Here is a 19943-nt window from a genome sequence, read left to right as displayed (position 1 = left end):
GTCTCTGGCTCCCATCCCAAAAGTAGGGTGGCTTCATGGGCGCAGGTGCACAGGACCAGGACAGTGTGCGTGTGCTTGGTTTGATACTCTGCTGTCTTGAAACTCTTCAATTCTGAAGAAGGGGCCCACATTTTCATTTTGTACTGGGCTCTCCAAATTAGGTCGTCAGGCCTGTAGGGCAGAACCATTCATGTGGGCAGCTCCAACGCATGGCCTTGTGTTTTTATTTAATTAAAATGAAGACAAAGCTGAACGTACCTAGAGCACTTTATGTGTGTGAAACGATTTTACGAGCATCGCCTCATCTAAACCACCCGGCCTGCCTTGGGGGTGAGGATGCCGAATTCCAGCAAGAGCTGTGGGTCTTTAGGCATTTCTGAACCGATTGAAAGCATTTTTGGGTTTTCCTTTTAATTTTTTGTTCCTATTGTTTGTTCATCCCCAACTCTTCTTGCTCTGTCACATTTAAAATAATAAGTTGAGCTTAGCCTGAATGTTCACCATACTGGCACGGTTTCCTTGAGCTACTATAACACAGTACCACACACTGAGTGGCTTAAACACCAGAAATTTATTGCCTCGTTGTACTGAAGCCTAGAAGTCTGAAATCAAGGAGCCTGCAGAGCCACGCTCCCTCTGAAACCTGTAGAGGAATGCATCCTTGCACCTTCCTAGCTTCGGGAGGTTCTCTGGCCATCTCTAGCCTTCCTTGGCTTGTAGACACTTCTTGCCAATTCTCTGTCTTCACGTGGCATTCTCCTTGTGTCTCTGTCTTCACAAGCTGTCTTCTTAGATGCTAGTTTTATGGCATTAGTGTCCACTCTACTCCAGCAAGGCTTCACCTTTTTTTTTTTTAAGAAATTATTTATTAGAGAGAGAGAGAGGAAGGGGAGGGTGGAGGAAGAGGGAGACAAGTAGACACCCTACTGAGCATGGAGCCCAACGTGAGACTCAATCCCAGGACCCTGAGATCATGACCTGAGTTGGATGGTTAAATGACTGAGCACCCAAGTATACCTTCATCATAATTTAATGAATTACATCTACAATGGCCCAATTTCCAAATAAAGTTCTTTTGTAGTTTTGGGGGTTAGGATTTCAACATATCTCCTTTTGGGGGGGTGTGCACAATTTAACTCCTAACATCTCCTCCTCCTCCCCGCTCTGATGAGTCATTAAATCCTGCAGATTCCAACTCTGGAATGTGTCAGAAAGACAGTCATTCTCCTAACTGTTGCCATCCCCATGCCCAGGTCTCCGTATCTCCCAGTCTTATGGCCCTCCAGCATATTTCCACTCGGTGGCCAACAGGAGGAGCCTCTAAAACCTTGTGGTTTATACTCCACTTTCTTCAGGATGTCCACCATCCTGTGTGCTCCTCTGTCTGGGCAAAATTAGTGCAAAGGGAGCGTGCACAGCCCTGTCTCCTCTACTGTCTACCAAAGAGAATCCTGAAATAATCAGCCCTACCTGATATTCCTGGCCTACCCCTTGCTTCCACTCCAAAGGAAGTAAGAATTTAAGTCAATCTGCACAATGAAATTCTGGGGTGACTGGGAAAAGGAAATGAAGTCTGGGGTGGAATAAGGGAAGATTTAGTAATGTTTGTCATGTACTATGAACTTGAATTCCATTTCATGTTGTTTCAGAAATGCAAATACCAATGGAATTTGTTTGAAATTAGGTGGAGCTCATGAACTGTCCTTGACTATGGCAGTGCACTATGGCCACATTTCATGGGGTTCGAGATATGAAGAGTTACCCTCTTCTAGCATTTGTCCCTTTGCCCATCAGAGCACTTGTCATACCACTGTGTGTTTCCTCATCTCTCACCCCGTTAGACCACAAGGGCCTAGCACAAAGCCAGGCACATTGTAAGCCCTCTAACAATCAATTGATGAGTGGCCAAATGGTGTAAAAGAACTAAGTCACAGAGAGGTTAAGAGATTTGCCCATGGCTGAACAGAGGCAGACACTGAACTTGGGTTGGTGTAACTCCAAAGGCCATGTTCTTAGCCATTGCCCAGTGGATGATGAGCTCTAGGAGCCTCAAGTCTGGGTCTCTCTTGTCACAATGTATTCTCAGGAAATCCTTGTCAAATCTTGTCAAAATCCTTGTCAAATTTCTTTCTTTCTTTCTTTCTTTCTTCTTTCTTTCTTTCTTTCTTTCTTTCTTTCTTTCTTTCTTTCTTTCTTTCTTTCTTTCTTTCTTCTTTCTATAATTAATTAATTAATTAATTGTGAGGGGAGGGACACAGGAAGAGGGAGAGAGAGAGGATCTCAAGCAGACTCAGTGCTGAGCACAGAGCCTGATGTGGGGGTCAGTCTCACAACTCTGAGATCATGACCTGAACTGAAATCAGGAGTCAGATGCTCGGGGCACCTGGGTGACTCAGTGGTTGAACACCTGCCTTTGGCTCAGGTCGTGATTCCAGAGTCCTGGGATCGAGTCCTACATTATGCTCCTCACAGGGAGCCTGCTTCTCCCTCTGCCTGTGTCTCTGCCTCTCTGTGTGTGTCTCTCATGAATAAATAAAATCTTTAAAAAAAAAAATTAGAGTCAGACGCTTAACTGACCGAGCCACCCAAGTGCCCCTTTGTTGAATGAATTACTTGAATGAGAGAGAAATGGAAAGAAGCTAATAAGAAAGGGAAGGAAAGAGAGATAACACAGGTGAGAGAAAGAGGATGGAAAACAGAGAAGGAAGAGAGGAGAAAGAGAAATGAGAGACAAGAGAACTCTCTGCCACCCTGCCCAGACTCAGAAGTCAGTGCATTCTGGTCTTATTCATTGACCAGAATTGTATGAAGCTTCTGGTAAGTGTTGGGCACTATTTAAATACTTGGGACACATCAGTGAATAAAATAGACAAAGACTTCTGACTTCGTGGAAACTGCATTTTAATAGAATCAGACAATAAAAAGAAACGAACTTAAAGGATAAGTAAATAATATATGATGTTGAAAGATAAAAATACTATGCAAGAATAGCAGAACAGGAAAAGGACAGGGGTTCTATCCTAGAGCCCAAATCCACCAGGGGCCGGTGGATAGAATTGGGGGGGGGGGGGGTTCTGTGAACTTGAGTGGGAAAAAAAAAGACTTTTCTATTCTCATTAACCTTAAACCTTTGAATCTAACTGTAGGCAACCAAGCCACCTGAGGAAATGCGCAGCTATGATTCTGCTACCAGTGAAAGTCACAGGTATTTTTACATTATATTGACAGTCTTTACAGGTACCTTGAACTATTATTTATACTTATCGCTACTCTGTAGCTATTGGACCTGCAGTTACATCTAGTTATTTAATGTATCAATAAAGAAACATATTTGGTAACTGTATCTCCATGTCATTAGTTTCTTTGGTAACTTTTTGTATTTTTTAAATGCATTTAAGAACAGTGTAGCAGGAAGGGGCGTCCTCAGGCTCCCCCAGACTACTGAAGGAGTTTACAAACCAGAAAAGGTTAAGACCACCAGGCGAGGGGAAATGAGGTGCAGTGGAGGGCAGTGGGAGTTGGGGGATAGGTTCCCATACTAAATAGAGTGGGCAGGGTCAGTCTCTTACCTAATGCCCTGCTGAATCTCAGCCGTTCTCAGCGGACTTTGCCCTGAGCTCAGGCTCAGGCACCCAGCGATGCCAGCCTATTCGCTGATGAAAGGACTCTGGGCCTTCCCTGCTGCTCACCACCATCCTCTCTCGGTGGTTATGTCACATAGGATTTAACATTCAGAAGTTTGAAATCAACAAAATAATGTCAAAAGAGCACAAGGAAATTCAAAAATAAATATATTTAAATCTTTGTAGTTCTGCCTTCTATTTAAACATCCAACTCAACCAGACAAACTGGCTCAAATCAGCCAGGCACTATATGTCTCCTACAGAAAAGATAAGCAAATCAGCAGTTTCTGAATGTTGATTAAGTGTATCACCTAGGGCAAATGGAATGCGAGCTAAAGATACTGCCATATTTCTAGAGAAATTCTTTAAAAATTCAAATTCCTCTCACATGTACAGTGAAAATCCTCAGAATTGCATACCCAAGATCTTTTGTTTTGTTTTTTTTTTTTAATTACACTTTGAGGCTGTTAAAATATTTTTAAAAGATCTACACATGGACTATGATAAAACACTATCTGGAAATCACAGAATTAAATCCTTCCTCATATTAATTAAGATGCTGTTAGCTGTAAGTAACAGTCTGCCCAGCTAAAGGTGGCTTAATAAAGATCTTGCTTCTCTGACTTAACGAAAAGCCTGGGAGTCAGTGGCTCATCTCCAAGATGTCAGGATTCTGGGTTGGCACCTTTACCCCAGAGGAAACCACACAGCTCCTAAATGATTGGGTCTTTCTCTTCCAAGTTTTAGCCTTTTGCATCTTAACTTTTCCCACCAGTGGGTGGTCCATACTGGTGGCTGTTGGATACCTCTGTTATAACTGTCTCCCCTAGAGAGTAAATTTCAAATGCAGATTTTCAGGCACCCCTGCCAGAGATTCCTGAGTCAGTAGGACTGGGGTTCTTCTGCCTGAGGAATCCACATCTTTAGAGAGTCCCTTCAGGGTTTTGATGCAGGTGACCCAAAGACCACACTTTGAGAACTGACACCAAGTAACTTCTTCCTGTGTGATCTCCTCACTCCTATGGATTAGCCACCCATGATATACTGATGACTCAAAAACATTTCTCTCTCTTATTAAAAACTCTTGGCTGAGCTCCAGCCTCCCACACTCACTTGGCAAATGAGCATCCCTATGTGAATATCTCATAGGAACCTTAAACTCAACAGGTTCAAAACTGAACTCATTTTCTCCCCACACCTGGTGTATATAGAATAAAGTACAAGTTCCTTGTCTTGGCAACACAAGACTGCCTTTACTTCCAGCCACATTCCTGGTCACTGCCTGGACCTTGTTCTTGGTGGTTAGCAATATGCTGACTTCTTACAGATCCTTAACACACGTGGCTTTCTACACGCTTTCTCCTCACCAGAATTCATGCTCTTGGACACAGGCCAGCTCTTCCCACCCTGTAAACACCTCTTTTCCATTTGTTCCTCTGTGCTAGCTTTTGACTATGAACATCCTTTTACTGCTGCACCCGATATAATATATTATACTCTACCTGGTGGTTTTGAACTTGAGCTCCTTAAAAGCAGGGGCTGTGGCTTACTCCCTTTTATACTCCCAGCTCCTGGGGCACCTGGGTGGCTCAACGGTTGAGCGTCTACCTTTGGCTTAGGTTGTGATCCTGGGGTCCTGGGATCAAGGCCCTCATCAGGCTTCTTGCAGGTAGCCTGCTTCTCCCTCTGCCTATGTGTCTGCCTTTCTGTGTCTCTCATGAATAAATAAAAATAATAAATAAGAAATAATAAATAAAATCTATATCTCTATCTATCTATCTATCTATCTATCTATCTATCTATCTATCATCTATTCCCAGCTCCTGCTCTAGAATCTGACACATAGTAAGCAGTCACTGAACATTTGATGATTTGAATTTCTTGGTGGAAAAAGAGAGAGAGAGAGAAGGAATGGCTAGGGAAATTGAAAAGAAATTTTAAAAGTGCACTATTATGAGAAGTCAAGGGAGAGGATTGATTCTAGAAGGATGAAGGGATTAACAGTGTCTAACTAATGTTTGTTTAGAGATCAAGCAGGGGAGAGGCTGAGAAAGGGCACTGGATTTGGCATGGGAGAGGTCACTGGCAACCTCAGAGCACAGGCAGTCCTAACAGCCCGCTGCCATTATGGCCTTCCCCCCCTCCAGGGGTTGCCACATAGGGGCAGGCTCTTTCATGCCAGTGAGAGGGAACTTCACAATACAAAGTTGACACAGCACAGAAAATGCACGAGTCCACTGATTAATCAGTGAGTTAGGCTTAACTTGGCTTAACAGGATCCTCAGGCTTTTGAAAGAGCTCTCCTGCATCTACCTTCTTTTTTTAAAAAAAGATTTTATTTATTTGAAAGAGACAGAGAGAGTGAGAGTAAGATAGAGCATGAGCTGGGGAAGAAGCAGATGGAGAGAGAGAGGCTGACTCCCTGCTGAGCAGGGAGCCTGACGCAGGGCTCGATCCCAAGACACTGAGATCATGACCTGTGCCAGTCAGATGCTTAACTGACTGAGCCACCCAGGTGCCCCTTCCCTCTTTTCTTTTCTTTTTTAAAAAGACTTTATTTACTTATTCATAAGAGACATAGAGAGAGGCAGAGACACAGGCAGAGGGAGAGGCAGGCTCCATGCAGGGAGCCCAATGTGGGACTCGATCCCAGGACCCCAGGATCATGACCTAAGCCAAAGACAGACGCTCAACCACTGAGCCACCCAGGCGCCCCTCCCCTCTATTCTGTCTCCACTCAAGCTAGAGGCTTCTCTGGTGCCATTCCTGCCTAGTTTGTCCATGTTCAGCCTGGACTTGATATCAGGCAAACCGAGCTATTACACATCTCTCATCATCACGGAAATTTCTCTGCAAGGCGGGATTGCTTCTCTGAACTGCTTCTCAGGTGCAAATCTGTCCTAATCTGCCATTCCTGAGACCTCCAACAGAATCACTCCATCTTCCGTGCTTCTTTTACATTCACAGGCTGATTGCATTTATTCTTCTGGCTGTAACTCCTTTCTGTTGAATGCCATTCGGGCCTCTCCTTGCCTTTCCTTGTATCCGTGATCGGATGTCTGATCATTTTTTCTTCTAGGAGCAGAAGCAGAAAATGAATGATGTTTCTGTATTCCCCTGATTTTGCCAGTGCGATTTCTCCAAGACTGCCATTTCCACAGCTTCCCTTCACCTTGCCAAGCCTTGCTCTATCTACCCTTTGCCCTTAAAGCTGTAGCTCCTATTGTTCCTAATTTGAATGCAAAGTCTACTCTTTCACATCCCCTGTCAGCGTCCCTCCTGCCACTGAAGCCTTTGTTTGGGGAGTCCTGCAGTTATTAAACACCAGTCTCTTACAAAATGTGTCATTTAAGCCTATCAAAGGTTTAAGGCAGAAATATCAAGTAATTGTCTTTGGAATACCTAAAACAAGTGTAGGTTGATATTATGACTCGTTAGGACATGAATCACAAAAGAGAGGGAAGGAGAGAAAGAAGAAATCGTGTGTGGACGAGATAGGAAGATGCGTAGGAAAAGAAAACGAGGCAGATACATTCTCGAGAGAGAGAAAAACGGACACACATAGAGCCAGACACCAGAAGAGACGAGGGTGTCAAAAGCCAGATCCTGAGAAAGTGAACCGCCTCTCCCCAGGCATATCCTCCAAAGAAAAGACCAGAGGCTTCAACACAGAAAGAAGGACCACGCAGGAAAATGAGACCATTGCTCACCAAGTCCGGATAAGATACAACCTGCACAGATATCACTACAAACACCCCTTGGTGACAACAAGACACGAACGCCTGAATATAGATACCCCCCAAACAAATATCTCCGTCTTGTGGTCTTGGAGATATTGGGATGTTGTGCATTTTCACAACTATAGACATAAATAAGAAAAGGTGGTTTCTCATTTGCCCTATAAGCAAAACGAATTTGAAACCAGGTCAAAACTCCCCCACGTTTGGCCACTCCTGAGAAAGCTATTACTCATACCATTTGTAGAAAGAAAATTGAGAAGAGGTAACTGAGACAAATTGAGACGAGGTACCTGACACAGATGGCTACTAAATCCTCTCCAGTTCTCCTGTGTTGATTATATTTCTCAAAAGACACTGAAGTTACATGGTCTTAACGGCAACCTAGAGTCCCACGTAGTGCAAAAAAAATTTTTAAAGGGTTTATTAAATGGGTGAATATTTGCAAACTTGTTAGGACACTAAGTGCTAATGTGTTTATTAAGTAAGTGTAACCTGGTGCACACTAACCTAGCCAAATGAGATGGCCCCTGGAGCCAGCTCCTTGTCTCACCCTGTGACTTCTTTGGTTGCACTGTCTCTACCCAGAATACTCTCTAGTGCCCTCTTCTGGAATCTTGACAACCCTCCTCTTCTGGAGTCTTGTCAACCCTCTTCATCCTCTCATCTCCTATCATAAACCCTGCACGTTCTATTTCAGGCTAAATTTAAGAACCCTACATTTCCCCCATAAGTAGTCTCCCCAGAGTCACCCTGTTGCTAAATCCAGTGGATGCCTCCCCACTTGTGTCTCATGTGACCTCTCATGAGCACACAGCACTGCTGACCACAGCTCCCCTTGCAGTGGTCACTGCCCTGCGATGTCAAGGTACCATTCTCTTCAGGTTGTCCTTCTCCTTCCCTGTCCTCTCCTCCAACAGGGAGTTCTTCTTCCTCTTCCCTTACTTCAAGTACCGGTGCTCCCTGGGCCTGTGTCTCAGATTCTGTCCCCTTCCCGCTCTCATGCTCTCCTTCTGTGGCAGTTCACAGTTAGGTTTATATCCTGCTTCCACATGACTGTAGTCACAGGAGGGAAGGGAGACAAATAGGCGTATCAATCTGCCAATTCATGAGAAAAAAACAATCTGAATTCATTTAAATAACACTTCCCCACCTACATGACACCAAGTGTGCTAGCTCAATCGAATGTTCTTTGCTGCAGTTGGGCATCACATAGGTACCGGTTTAGTCCTAGTGGTCTGAAGAGAAGGTGGGCTTACCTGTCTGGCTCCGTCTTGTTTTCCTTTCATAGGACTCACTTTCCATGCCCAAGGTGGGCACATGGGAAAGGAGACCACCTTCAAGATGTTTTCAGGTGACACAAGTGACCTTTCTTCATTTTAATTCACCTTCCGTGAGGGTATCTTAGTTTCCTAGGGCTGTCATACCAAAGTACCACAGACCGTGTGCCTTTAACAACCAAAATTTATTTTTCTTGCAATCCTGGAGGACAGATGTCTGAGTTTGAAGTGTCAGTGGGATTGGTTTCTTTGAAGGCCTCTGCCCTCGGCTTCCTGATGGCTGCCTTCTCCCCGTGTCTCACATGGTCTTCCCTCTACATGTCTGCATATTGGATTAGGGCCTACCTGAATGATCTCATTTTAACTGCATTGCCTCTTTCAAGACCCTCTCTCTAAATACAGTCAAATTCTGAGGAACCAGGGGTCAGGACTTCAACATATGAATTTTGGGAAAACAGGGGATATTCCAAGGAGTACTACTGCCTAGAATCACTCATAGCTTGACACAACTGGGACAAAGTGAGAGGCAGTTACTAAATATGAATGAGGGACATCCAAACAAGTACGCCATGGACTTTGCCCCAAGATGCTCCCAGCCCAGTTGTGGAGATAGGCGACCTCCACAGGAGAGGGGAGTCAGACATCTAGGGTGGGGTACACCACATGACAGCACAGCGTATGTGAGAGGCACTGTTCTGGAAGCCTGGAAGAAGAGATAAAAACCAGTTAGATTCGGGACCTGGGTGAGTCAGTCGGTTAAGCATCAGGCTCTTGATTTCAGCTCAGGTCATGATCTCAGGCGCCAGGGATCAAGCCCCTCACTGGGCTCTGTGCTGGGCAGGGAGCCTGCTTGGGATCCTCTTTTTCCCTCTCTCTCCGCCTCTCCCCCTCTTCCTCTCTAAAAACAAAACAAAACAAAAAAACAATCAATTACATAGGTCACATGGAGTTTTTCATAGTAATAACAACCACCTTTTACTGAACTTCTACTCTCTGCCAATACTCTATACAAGCTCTATCTCCAATCTAATCCCACCTCAGGGGCCGTGGGGAGCCCCATACAAAATAACTCATACCGTGTTCTTAGTGTTGTGCTTGGTGCACACAATGAGCACACAACAAGTGGTGGCTATCATCACTCCATGGGTATTTGTGCAGTACCTACCCTGTACTCATCGCCGGGGATGTAATGTCAAGCAAGATCAACGTGATTTCTGCCCTTGCTGACCACGCAGCTTAGGGTTGCACCATCCAATATGGTAGCCGCCAACCACATGTGGCTGTGAAAATGAAAAATTCAGCTCCTCAGCCACATTAGTTGCGTTTCATATGCTCAACAGCCACAAATGGTTACATTTCCATCACTGCAGCAAATTCTATTAGGTGGCACTGGAAAGGGGAAGAGAGATAATACCTGTACAGCAAAGGTCATGAGAGACACAGGTACAAGGGAAGAACAGCGTAATCATTGCTACCTCACTGTGATGCAGATGCAGAAACTGAAGCTCAGAGAGGTTAAGCAATTTGATTACGTTCACACAGCTACGAAGTGGAAGAGCTGGGCTCTCAACCCAGGTCTAGCTTAATCTCACACTGCCTCTGGCTGTTTTGCGGAGGAACCAGGTTGGGCCCAGGTAGAAAATCTGGTTAAAGAGAAAAGATAGAGAAGGCACCCTTGGCGGTAAAGTAGCTGCTTGAGCAAAGGCTCAGATGGGCAAGGCTGGCGGAAGTCCACGGGTAAACCAGTCTCCCTGGAGAGGCAGTGACTTGCTGAACTCATGTACTGGGAATGGTAATTCAGGGCCTGCCTGCGTTGATTAAAAGCCAAGGAGAAAAAAAAAAAAAAAAAAAGCCAAGGAGCTAGGTACTTCAGCAGACGCTGGCTCCTTGGAGCTTACCACCGTCAGAACTGTGTGTTATGGAGGTGACGGTGCTTAGGGCTGACTGGACTGAGTCCACTGAAGGACAGCAGGTTAGATAGAAAGGAAGGGGAGAGCGAATGGTGCGAAGCAAAGAACCCCAAAGTGGGAGCCACACACACGAAAAAAAAAATGCAACCTTAAGATTTAATGGTGTGCAATACTGGGCAATCGGCTTCGCTTCCATGGGCCTCACTTTTTCAGTTCTAAAAGGGAAGGTTGGCCCAGATGGCGTCTGAGGCCCTTTTTAGCAAGGGGTGGTCTAGGATTCTGCAAATGTGAATTAACATCAGGCTGGAGTAGGAGTAGGAAGCAGTAGCCCTGGATATAGGGGCGATGAAGATGGCAGAGTCAAAGGTCACTATGGGCCACTAACAAAACCAGGTGTGTTTCGAGAAGGGCTTGTCTTTTTTTAGGGGGCTGTGGCGAGTGGGGGGAGCGTCACGGGGGTATGGAGGTTGTGAAGGATATAAAGTAGTGAGAAAATCGTGACTTTGTTTTCAAGAAAGTTCTACAGTGATCCGTTACTTTACCGCCCCCAAGGTATAGATTCTAAACTTTTTTTTTTGACCTTTGACCCACAGTAGAAAATACAATTTACATCATGGTCCGTACAGTTGTCCAGTGTGTATATATAACTGAAACAAAAGGATTCTGAAACCATAGTCACCCTCGCTGAGGACAATGGATCCTAATATTGTCTATTCCCTGACATTTCTTTCTTTTTTTCTTTTTAAGGTGGTCCCCATCCCCTGAACTAATTCTATGCTCAGTTCACGTGTCGCGACCCGCAGCTTCAAACCACTGCCTGGGGGCGGACTGGAGTCTTCTTACGTAGGAGGGGACGGCGGGGCATGGGGGGGTGGGCCCGGGGGTGGGCCCGGGGGGCTCCGCGCTGGGAGGGGGCGGAAGGAGGGTCGGGAGGCCGTCGGGTGGAGGCCCGGGCGGGGGGCGCGGGGCGCGGGGGGCGGCGGCGGCGCAGGTTCCCGCAGGGCTCCGAGGGCTCCGAGGGCTCCGAGGGCTCCGGCCCCCAGCGGCGCCGCCGCACCTCCGACCTCCAGGGGTCTCCAAAGCTGCTGCGCGGAGGAGGCGGCGAGCGCCCGCCCGGCCCCGGCTCCCCGCACACCTAGCAGCGGGCGAGGCCGCGCCCCCCGCCCCGGCGCCCCGCCCGCCCCGCCCGCCCGCGCGCGCACAAACTTCTGTCCGCCCCCCCGTCCGCGGCCGGGACGGCCCCGCGCGCACCTCGCCCGCGGGCCCCGCCCCCCCCCCCCCCCCCCCCGCCGCGCCTGCCCCGCGCTCGGCCTTCCCCGCCTCGCATCCGTGCCATCGGCGCTCGATTGCGCGCGGACTCCGCGCTCCGCGGCTCGCTCGCTCGCTCGCGCTCGGCCCCCGCCCCCGCCGCGGCCCCCGCCCCCGCCCCCGCCCCCGCCCCTCCTCCCGGCTCCGCCCGCCCCTCCTCCGCCTCCCGTGCAACTTTTGCCGAAGCCCCCGCGCACAGCCATGCTGAGCTGAGCTCCGGCCGGGCACTGGCCGCGCGCTGCCCGCCCCGGCTCCCGCCCCCCCGCGGACCCGCTCGGGGGCCGCGGCCGCCCGGCCCCTCGGCCTCGGCCGCTGCGCCCGCCCGGCCGCCCGGAGCCCCCGCGCAGGGCCCGACCGCGGCGGCGGCGGCGGCGGCGGCGGCGGCGGCGGCGGCGGCGCCCGGCCCCCTCCCCCGGCGCCGGCCAAGTGAGGCGGTGATGCGGGCGCTGGCGGCCCCGGCTGCGCCGAGAGCGGAGACACAGGCTCAAGATGGCAGATTCCGACTGAGGCTGGGGGGGCCGAGCTCGCGCGCCGCGTTCCCTTCTCCGTTGCCATGAATCGCGGACACCCCGGCCCCGATGGCCCCCGTGTACGAAGGTAAGGGGCGCCCGGGCCGCCGACCCCGCTCGCCCAGCGCCGCCCGCCCCGCGGCCCCCGCAGCTTTGTTCTGCCCGCGGCCCCTCGCCGGGCAGCCCCCGGCCCGCAGCCCCCGCGCCCCTCCCCGGGCTGCCCCGGCCGCGGCCCCGGCCCCCGCCCGCCCCTCCCCTCCCCGCCCCGCCCCTCCCCTCCCGCCGCCCCCGCCGCCCCCGCCGCCCCCGCCGCTGCCCACGGCGCGGCCGCGAGCCGGAATCCGGCAGGATCTTATTTCCAGGGTGGAGGGGAGAGGCGGCGGGGGTGCAGGGGTGCGGGCGCCAGGGTGGGCACTGCCCGAAGGAAAGAAACTGGGAGGGGGCGCCGGGGGGGCGCAGACCCGTGACGGTGCTTTTCATTTATTTGGCATAAATAAAGGTGATGCGGTTTAGCTCTCCCCCGGCTCCCCCTCCTCCCCCTCCCCCCTCCCCCCTCCCCCTCCCCTCCCCCCCGAAAATTCACCTTTAGGGTGATCCTTCTACCCTGTCCCCGGCTCCCCTCCGGTCCCTCCCCACACTCCTTTATTCTCCGCGAGCCTCTGATTTTTATTTATTTATTTATTTATTTATTATTTATTTATTTATTTATTTATTTATTTGGGGGGGTTTCTATGGAATCGGAATGTATGGGGCTGGGTGATGCGAGGAGGGTACGGAGGGAAAAGTCCATCTCAGACCCACAGGCAGAACAATGAAATTGGCTAAAATCTCCCCGCATTAGCGTGTGTAAGGGAAAATGTAGTTTAGGTTTTCGGGTCGGGGTTGGGGGGGGGAGGGCGCCGGGGGCGGGGGCTGAGGGGTTCCCCTCGGTGGGCCTGGGCAGGACCTGCGTGTGGCACCTTCACCTGGCCTGGGGTCATTTTTCGGATCTGTCTTTAGGAAGAAAGAAAAAGAAGGGAGGGCAAAAGCCCTATATACACTTCCCCTTGCCCTCCTCTCTCTCTCTCTCTCTCTTTCGTTTCTCTTCAGTCAGTTCTTGTCAGCTTCCAGCCAGAAATCAAACCAGAATCAACTAAGTTTTTTTTTTTTTTTTTTTTTACACTTCGCTGTGTTTTTGTGTGCTTGTAGTAGGAGGAATCTTAAACCAAAGGGTGCCCGAGTTTTTCAGTCATTTCATCGTGGAAATGTTTTTCTTATGAAATCATTGAAAGAGCAGGCTTTACATACTTTTTAGCGTCGGTCCATCTGGCTTTTCTTTCGGTTTTGTTCAGATATTCTGTGGACGAAACAGCAAATGAGAGGGGAAAGGGTTTGTGTGGAGTAGAGAGGAGGGGCGGGGAGAGGAGGGTTTAATCCTCCTATAAATCCCGGGAACAGTGCTGGCGAGTGAGACAGGGAACGCATTAATACTTTTATCTCTGTTACAAGAGGCAGATTAAAAAAAAAAAAAACTTATCTGAAAAGAAAATCTGTTATTAGTTCCAGGGCTCCAAATGAATTTGGTTTCTGGATGGAATAAAGTTACCAGTCAGGCCCTGGATAATGAGGCTGTAAATAACCTATGGACTGTAAATATTTTTTTTTCAGACTCTCTTAGAAACAAAGGGGCTGTTTAGAAGGCAACAGAGCGATGTTATTCCAGGGGCTTTCCTCTTTGATTCTGAAGAACACAAGGTCCATTTAACCATTCGACAAAACAAAACGCAATTTCTGATCACTCCACCACGCAGAATGGAACGAGCCGGTGGCTCCGTGAACCTGCTAGGAGAACCCATGTCGCGCATTCATTGTTCGTCTGTGTCTATGGGAGGGGGCTACAGTCAATGCTCCCACTGTCTATGGAGTGTTAAAATGAAACAATTTTCTCTTTATTAAGTACCTCCTTGAGACTCCCTCTGCTGGACACTCCGGGTGTGCATGAGGGAGGGAACTTGGCATTGAATTCAGAACTATAGTAGACGGCTGCTTTCTCTTTTGCAAGGGGCTGGGTCCGTGGGTTTGGGATGTGTTTTGTCAACTTTGTAGAAAGCCTGTCTCGGGAACTGTGCTGCTCACCTCCCATTCCTTTCGTTCTAAATCTATACGGAAGGTAGCCATACCCTCGAGGCTAAGACTTGGTTGGCACTCTCGTTCTGACTTCAGTGTTCTTTTAGTGCATTACAACAGATAAAGAATTGTGGGTGTGTAAGATGTTAAGGTTTAAGCATAATCGTGGATCTCAAAGGTCTCAGGAGCTCACTTATTTTTATTTGCAGGCTTCACTCCCTGTTCCAGCTGACCTACCTGGTCACCTCTTTCCACCCTGAGTTTCTCTCAGTCTTGTCTGTGCGCTGTCTTAACTGTCCCTACACTTTGTACCCTTTGCCTCTGCTGGAGTTTCTGGGCCTCTTTATCCTTCTTTCCCGAGCACCCCCCCTCCTCTCCCCAGCCTCACTGGGCACAAGCTCAGGCCTAGGTCTTTTTGAAGGAGCCTGTTGGTCATGCTCTAAAACAGACAGGTGACCTCCATAAAGGATTGTACTCCTGGAACCTACATTCACTTAGCTTGATGAGTGCTTCTAAGACTCCGGTGACCTCCTTTTTCCCTTCTTGGTGATATCCACTGGATTCAGTGAGCCGGATTTTTACCACATCCCAGTCAGAATGCATGGGCCCCCTGTGTGTATCCTGAAGGAGCAGGGCTTTTCCTGGGGAATTTGCCAAGAAGATTTCTAATCGTTTCCAAGCTGCTAAAAAATAAAAATAAAAAAAAATAATCGAACATGGGGTTCTTCTCAGGAGCAGTATAATGACAGGTGAGGCATTTCAGCTGGAATTCGGGCGCGCGCTCATTCGTTTAAGTGGGGCGCAGTTGCCCCAGGTTAGGCTGTGGGGTGAAAGGCCTGAATGCAACAGTGAGGCATCTGAACTGCCAGCTGTTTAGAGAGAAATTCAGTCTTTGAAAAAGGGTATGTTTGATAATACAAATTAATGGGTAGCAAAGTGTTGGCAGTCTCCCTCCCGCTACTTGCTTTTAATGTTAGATTTATAAATAGCACATTCGTTTTCAGGAACTTGGTACTGATTAAGTTAAACTTCTTTGAAAGGGTTTATTTTCTTTATAAAGTTAAACATTTGCCTTGCAATTGTGTTTACTCCATCAACTTGCTTAGTAAGGCTATTTTCAATATGTAGTGCAAAGGCCAGCGACATAGGTCTATATTGCCATGGGTTCTGAATTAGAGGGCCCTGAATTCCAAGTTAATTATGTTCCACCATCCCTGAGATGTGTCATGTCAATTAGTATTGGCTTACACAGACTTCCCAAAACTCTAATACTGAAATCTCTCATCAGATGGGTCTGAAGACACCTACCGAAATGCCTACCAAGAAATGGATTCTGAATCATCTTCCATTAAAAGAATTTGATGACACATGTTCTAAAATATCTTTTCCTGTGTTTGTGTTTTATATTTTTAAAATGAGTAAGTATAAATATTGTTTTCATTCTCACCGCTTTTGGGTAGTGAATCAAGGCTCATTAATTTTACCCTTGATTCCGGACAGTGTGGTAGAGTACTGGAATCAGAGAAACCTGGGTTCGACTCTAGCTGTGTGACTTTGGGCATGTTACTTAACTTCTTGGAGCTTTGTTTCATCTTAAGCCTCACTGGACTGTGTGAGGATTCCATTAGAATTGAGTACGTGTACAGTGCCTGGCTGTAGCGGGCATTTTGTTAGTATGTTTTAAATCCCTCTGTTTTGGGGGGCTGCTCACAGGCATGATGACTCCAGGGAAGGAAGAGCCCGCAAATAGTTTAGAAAACCAATAATAGCAACATTTCAATTATTAATCTCCTGCTATTCCTCTTCCAGTTTGGGCACCAGCAACAATAAACCCCCTATGGCCACAGAAGAAAGAGCCTTCTTAACCCCCTCTGTGACCTTTCTAGATGTCTATTCCCACTGAGTTGCTGCTGGTTTCAGGTAGAGTTTCTCATTCTATGCCACTTTAAGAATGAGGAAACAAACCGTTAGAGCCGAGTTTCAGGGGCTGCAGCTGCCTCTGTGAAAGTATCCCAAAGTATGAAAGATAACCTTCACCCCTGACCAGGATGCATCCCTACCCCAGGCAGGCCAGGAAAGGTTGCTGCCAGAGGTGGCTCACCAAGGACCTCCTGGGGGGCGGGGGGGGGACGTGACGCCCGCTTCACCCCTGGCCAGGGTCTGGCTCATCATGCATTCAACATAGTTTTCCTACCAAAAGACATTTGGTGCTTTATGCAAGTTATGGCTGCTTCTAGTCTTCACATTTAATTTTTTTAATGTTTCTTCATTTCTCTTCCTTCCTCCCATAGAGACTAATCTGGGGGAACCACCTTTGAGGTTTATATGAAACAAAGTCATGATGATCAAGAGGGTATGATATGTAACCATTTTTTATTGTTCTCTGAACAATGTAATTTGCCAGTGCTTTCTGGTAGTCTTATGATGACAATTCAGGCACTTCGGGTTGCTATCAAAGACCGGATTCAGAATAATGCCAGCCAACTTCATGGAACCATCGATAGAGTGTGAACTTGAAAGGCCCAAACTCGTAATAGTTCCATTTCATACAGCAATCCTCTGTGGGGGGAGGAAAAAAAGGAAAAATGAACAAAAACTGAAAAGCTGGAGTATAGGGAGGTCTTTATTTTTCCTCTAAAAGAAACGGAGATGCCTGAAGTTCATTGGCGCTAAGCGTGACTTAGGCTCTACTTAGTCTGTGCGGTGCACTCCACTCACATGAAGTCAGTCACTGTCCTTCCAGCCCCACCAGGGGGACGCTGTCACCCCGCTTTACAGACAGGGCACAGCTTTCATGAACTCATTAACAAGATCTAGGTAGGGTCCCTGTCCTCGAGGAGTCCGGGGGTATGGGAAGTGAAAGTCAGAAGTACACGTGGGCTCACTGGACCGTGGCCTGACTCAAGATAGAATGTGTGTGTGTGTGTGTGTGTGTGTGTGTGTGTGCGCGCGCGCGCACACGCATGCACGCGCCCTTGCAGTTTTTTAATTCTTAACTCACTGATCGTTCTCATGGTGTAAAGGGAAGACCCTATTTCCCTACTTTCTCTTGAAATATTTGCTTTTATTTGGATCAAACAAGTATCTCAGAATGTAGGAAATTCCTGTTACAAGTTTCCTTAGAAATTACCATCTCTAATTACCAACTCTTCCTCTTTCATTCCTTCTTTCATTACTTACATTTTGTATCCTTGTAAATGTAAATATGTTTTTAATTTGCACAGGTTGCTGGGAGATGTTCGGTTTTTGTTTTGTTTTGTTTTGTTTTGTTTGGTGTTTAGGGTTCTGGGTTTTGTTGTGAATGGACCCCCTGCATCATAGATGGCTGGAGAATTAACTCCTGGCTTTGCCACCTGCCTGAGCTCTCATATTCCAGGTGGTTTTGTGGTACCTATTCGTGGGGCTGTAGATGGGCTGGTCACTCAGCAGATGACTCCAGGAGTCATAGAAGGAGGAAAACCCAGCTACGTCCCTCAGGGGGCTTGGAACCCAGGGCAGGAGAGGACCTCGGGTGATGTGTAGTTCATCCTCCTGTCTTCAGGAACATGAATGTCCATAACTTGAAATCATCAGTTCATCAAAACAATTTTTTTTTCCAGGAAAAGGCCACACTAGGAACCCCCTCAGTAACCAGTTCCAGGTTACCCGAATGCCAAGAAATTCCTGAGTCCGCCTGAAATCTCACCTGCCTTCGTTCAAACCTGTTTTCTTTTGCTCCGTTCTTTTCTCTAAAACCTTCCATATATTTGAAGATAATAACTGGGTCTCTACAGCTCTTTCCACATAGAGCCTGTTCTGTGTCCTCACCCTCCTCTGAACTCTCTCTAGTTTCTCCACATTAAAAAAAAAAAAAAAAGATTGGTGGTGGTCGAAACCGAATACAGTTCTTTAATAATGGTCTCATTAGTACAGTGTACACAAGAAAAATGACTTCAAGGTTCTTGCATCATTGCGAACCCCTGGAGGGCAAGAACCAAATCTGATTCATCTCTGTATCCCCCACACAATAGCTGGGCAGTTGGTTAAACCTAGTAGGCACTTCATAAACAGTTGTTGAATTGACTCTTCCTTTAATATAGCTAAGTAATAACTTATATCACACCAGCCCTGGATTGGTAACTGATAGTTAGCTTGCTTTCACCTGGGTCCTGAGTCCTTATTTGCCTTCTGTGCACATCGAGCCATCCTTTACCCCAACTGTTCCACCTTCTGCTTGACTCTGAATCTGCTTGATTACTTTGAATTCACCCCTCTACTTCCAGCTCTTTAGAACTTTATCTTCCTACAGATCTGACAGACAGTATGCAGGGACCCAAGTGTATAAAGTTGAACTGCTCTTGAAAGAAGAGAAGAGAAGACACAGAAGAATCTGGATGATTCAGTGTAATATCAGTTCATCCAGGTTTAGAAAGGACAGTTTGTCAAATTCTTTACAGATTCTGAGTCAGCTAAAGCCATACCTGTTTTTCCAGGTTCTCTGTGAGGAGTAAGCTAAGTGTTCATGAGAGTGGCTACCAGTCAGCCTGGCAGCCGGGATTCCTTCCTGTCTTTGGTCTCAAGCCAACAGCAGAAAAGGCAAAAGATACTGATGGACAGGGCCATTCAACCTATGACTTTCTGATGAGCGACTTTACCATTACAAAGTAAGCTAGTAAAATAGTTGCCAGTGAAGAAAGAAAGAAAAAAAAAGAGCAAACCTTGAAAACGGCAAAATAATTTTGTGGTTTTTACAGCCACTTATTTCTACACATGGCATTGAAGAGATTTGTAGTGTTTTGAAAGCGGTCTGTTTTAGCAATTCTTGCCTAACTTCTTTTGCTCTAGTAGGTTCTGATTAATTAAATGCCACTGTGTTTAAGCAGAATTAAGATTGATTGACTCTTGCACGTGCTAATGCTGTAGACTTTATAAAACCTTCACTGTCACAAAAAGAATGCAGCCTAATATGTGAGCAAAAGGAGCGTTTCCTCCCAGGTTGTGCTGCCCGTCCTCAGGGAAAGATCACAGTGGAAGCTGCCATAACATTGGGTAGAAAAGTGCGTTTGGTTCACGCAGTTACAGATTGCATCCTGATGCAATAAGGTTTGTTTCTGTATTTTTACCATTTTCCTTCATATCAGTATTCCCTCATTGAGTTAACCGATGGAGTTGCTATTCACAATATAAGATGATTTTTCCAAGAGCTTATCATAAGCAAAGTGATCCATCATGCCAGTTCTGTGTAGAACTTCTAGTTTCAGAAGGTATTAAAGAAAAAATTTTAATGGTATGTGTGCCTGCAGTCCTGTTAAAAGTCCTATGACAAGGAGATTTGGAAAACCCTGGTTTATTGCTGGTTGTGGAAGTATATGCTCCCCCCCCCCTTTCTCTCTCTCTAATGAAGAATTTATGGAGCACTGACAAAAACCAGCATGTAAGTTCTTGAAATTGTGCAGAAAGGCAGCAAGTTACACTTTCCTGAGTTCTATGT

General features: G+C 47.3%; 1 protein-coding gene across 9 annotated transcripts in view; it reads left to right on the top strand.

Moving 5' to 3' along the window:
• The first annotated feature begins 12210 nt into the window (after positions 1-12210).
• The window catches only part of HIPK2 (homeodomain interacting protein kinase 2), a 192476-nt gene continuing 184743 nt past the window's right edge, over positions 12211-19943 (top strand). For 7 of the 9 annotated variants that reach the window (XR_005987280.1, XM_041751674.1, XM_041751673.1 and 4 more), the window contains exon 1: positions 12211-12455. Coding sequence is in view for 7 of the 9 variants with exons in the window: in XM_041751674.1 (XP_041607608.1) it covers positions 12437-12455 (19 nt within the window). In the remaining 2 variants the exon portion in view is untranslated. The remainder of the gene's footprint in view (positions 12456-19943) is intronic. The other 2 variants (XM_041751678.1, XM_041751677.1) reach the window with 1 other exon arrangement.

Source organism: Vulpes lagopus, chromosome 4 (genome assembly GCF_018345385.1).
Source record: "Vulpes lagopus strain Blue_001 chromosome 4, ASM1834538v1, whole genome shotgun sequence".
NCBI classification, from domain to species: Eukaryota; Metazoa; Chordata; class Mammalia; order Carnivora; family Canidae; genus Vulpes; species Vulpes lagopus.
This window is presented reverse-complemented; position numbering and strand designations above follow the sequence as displayed.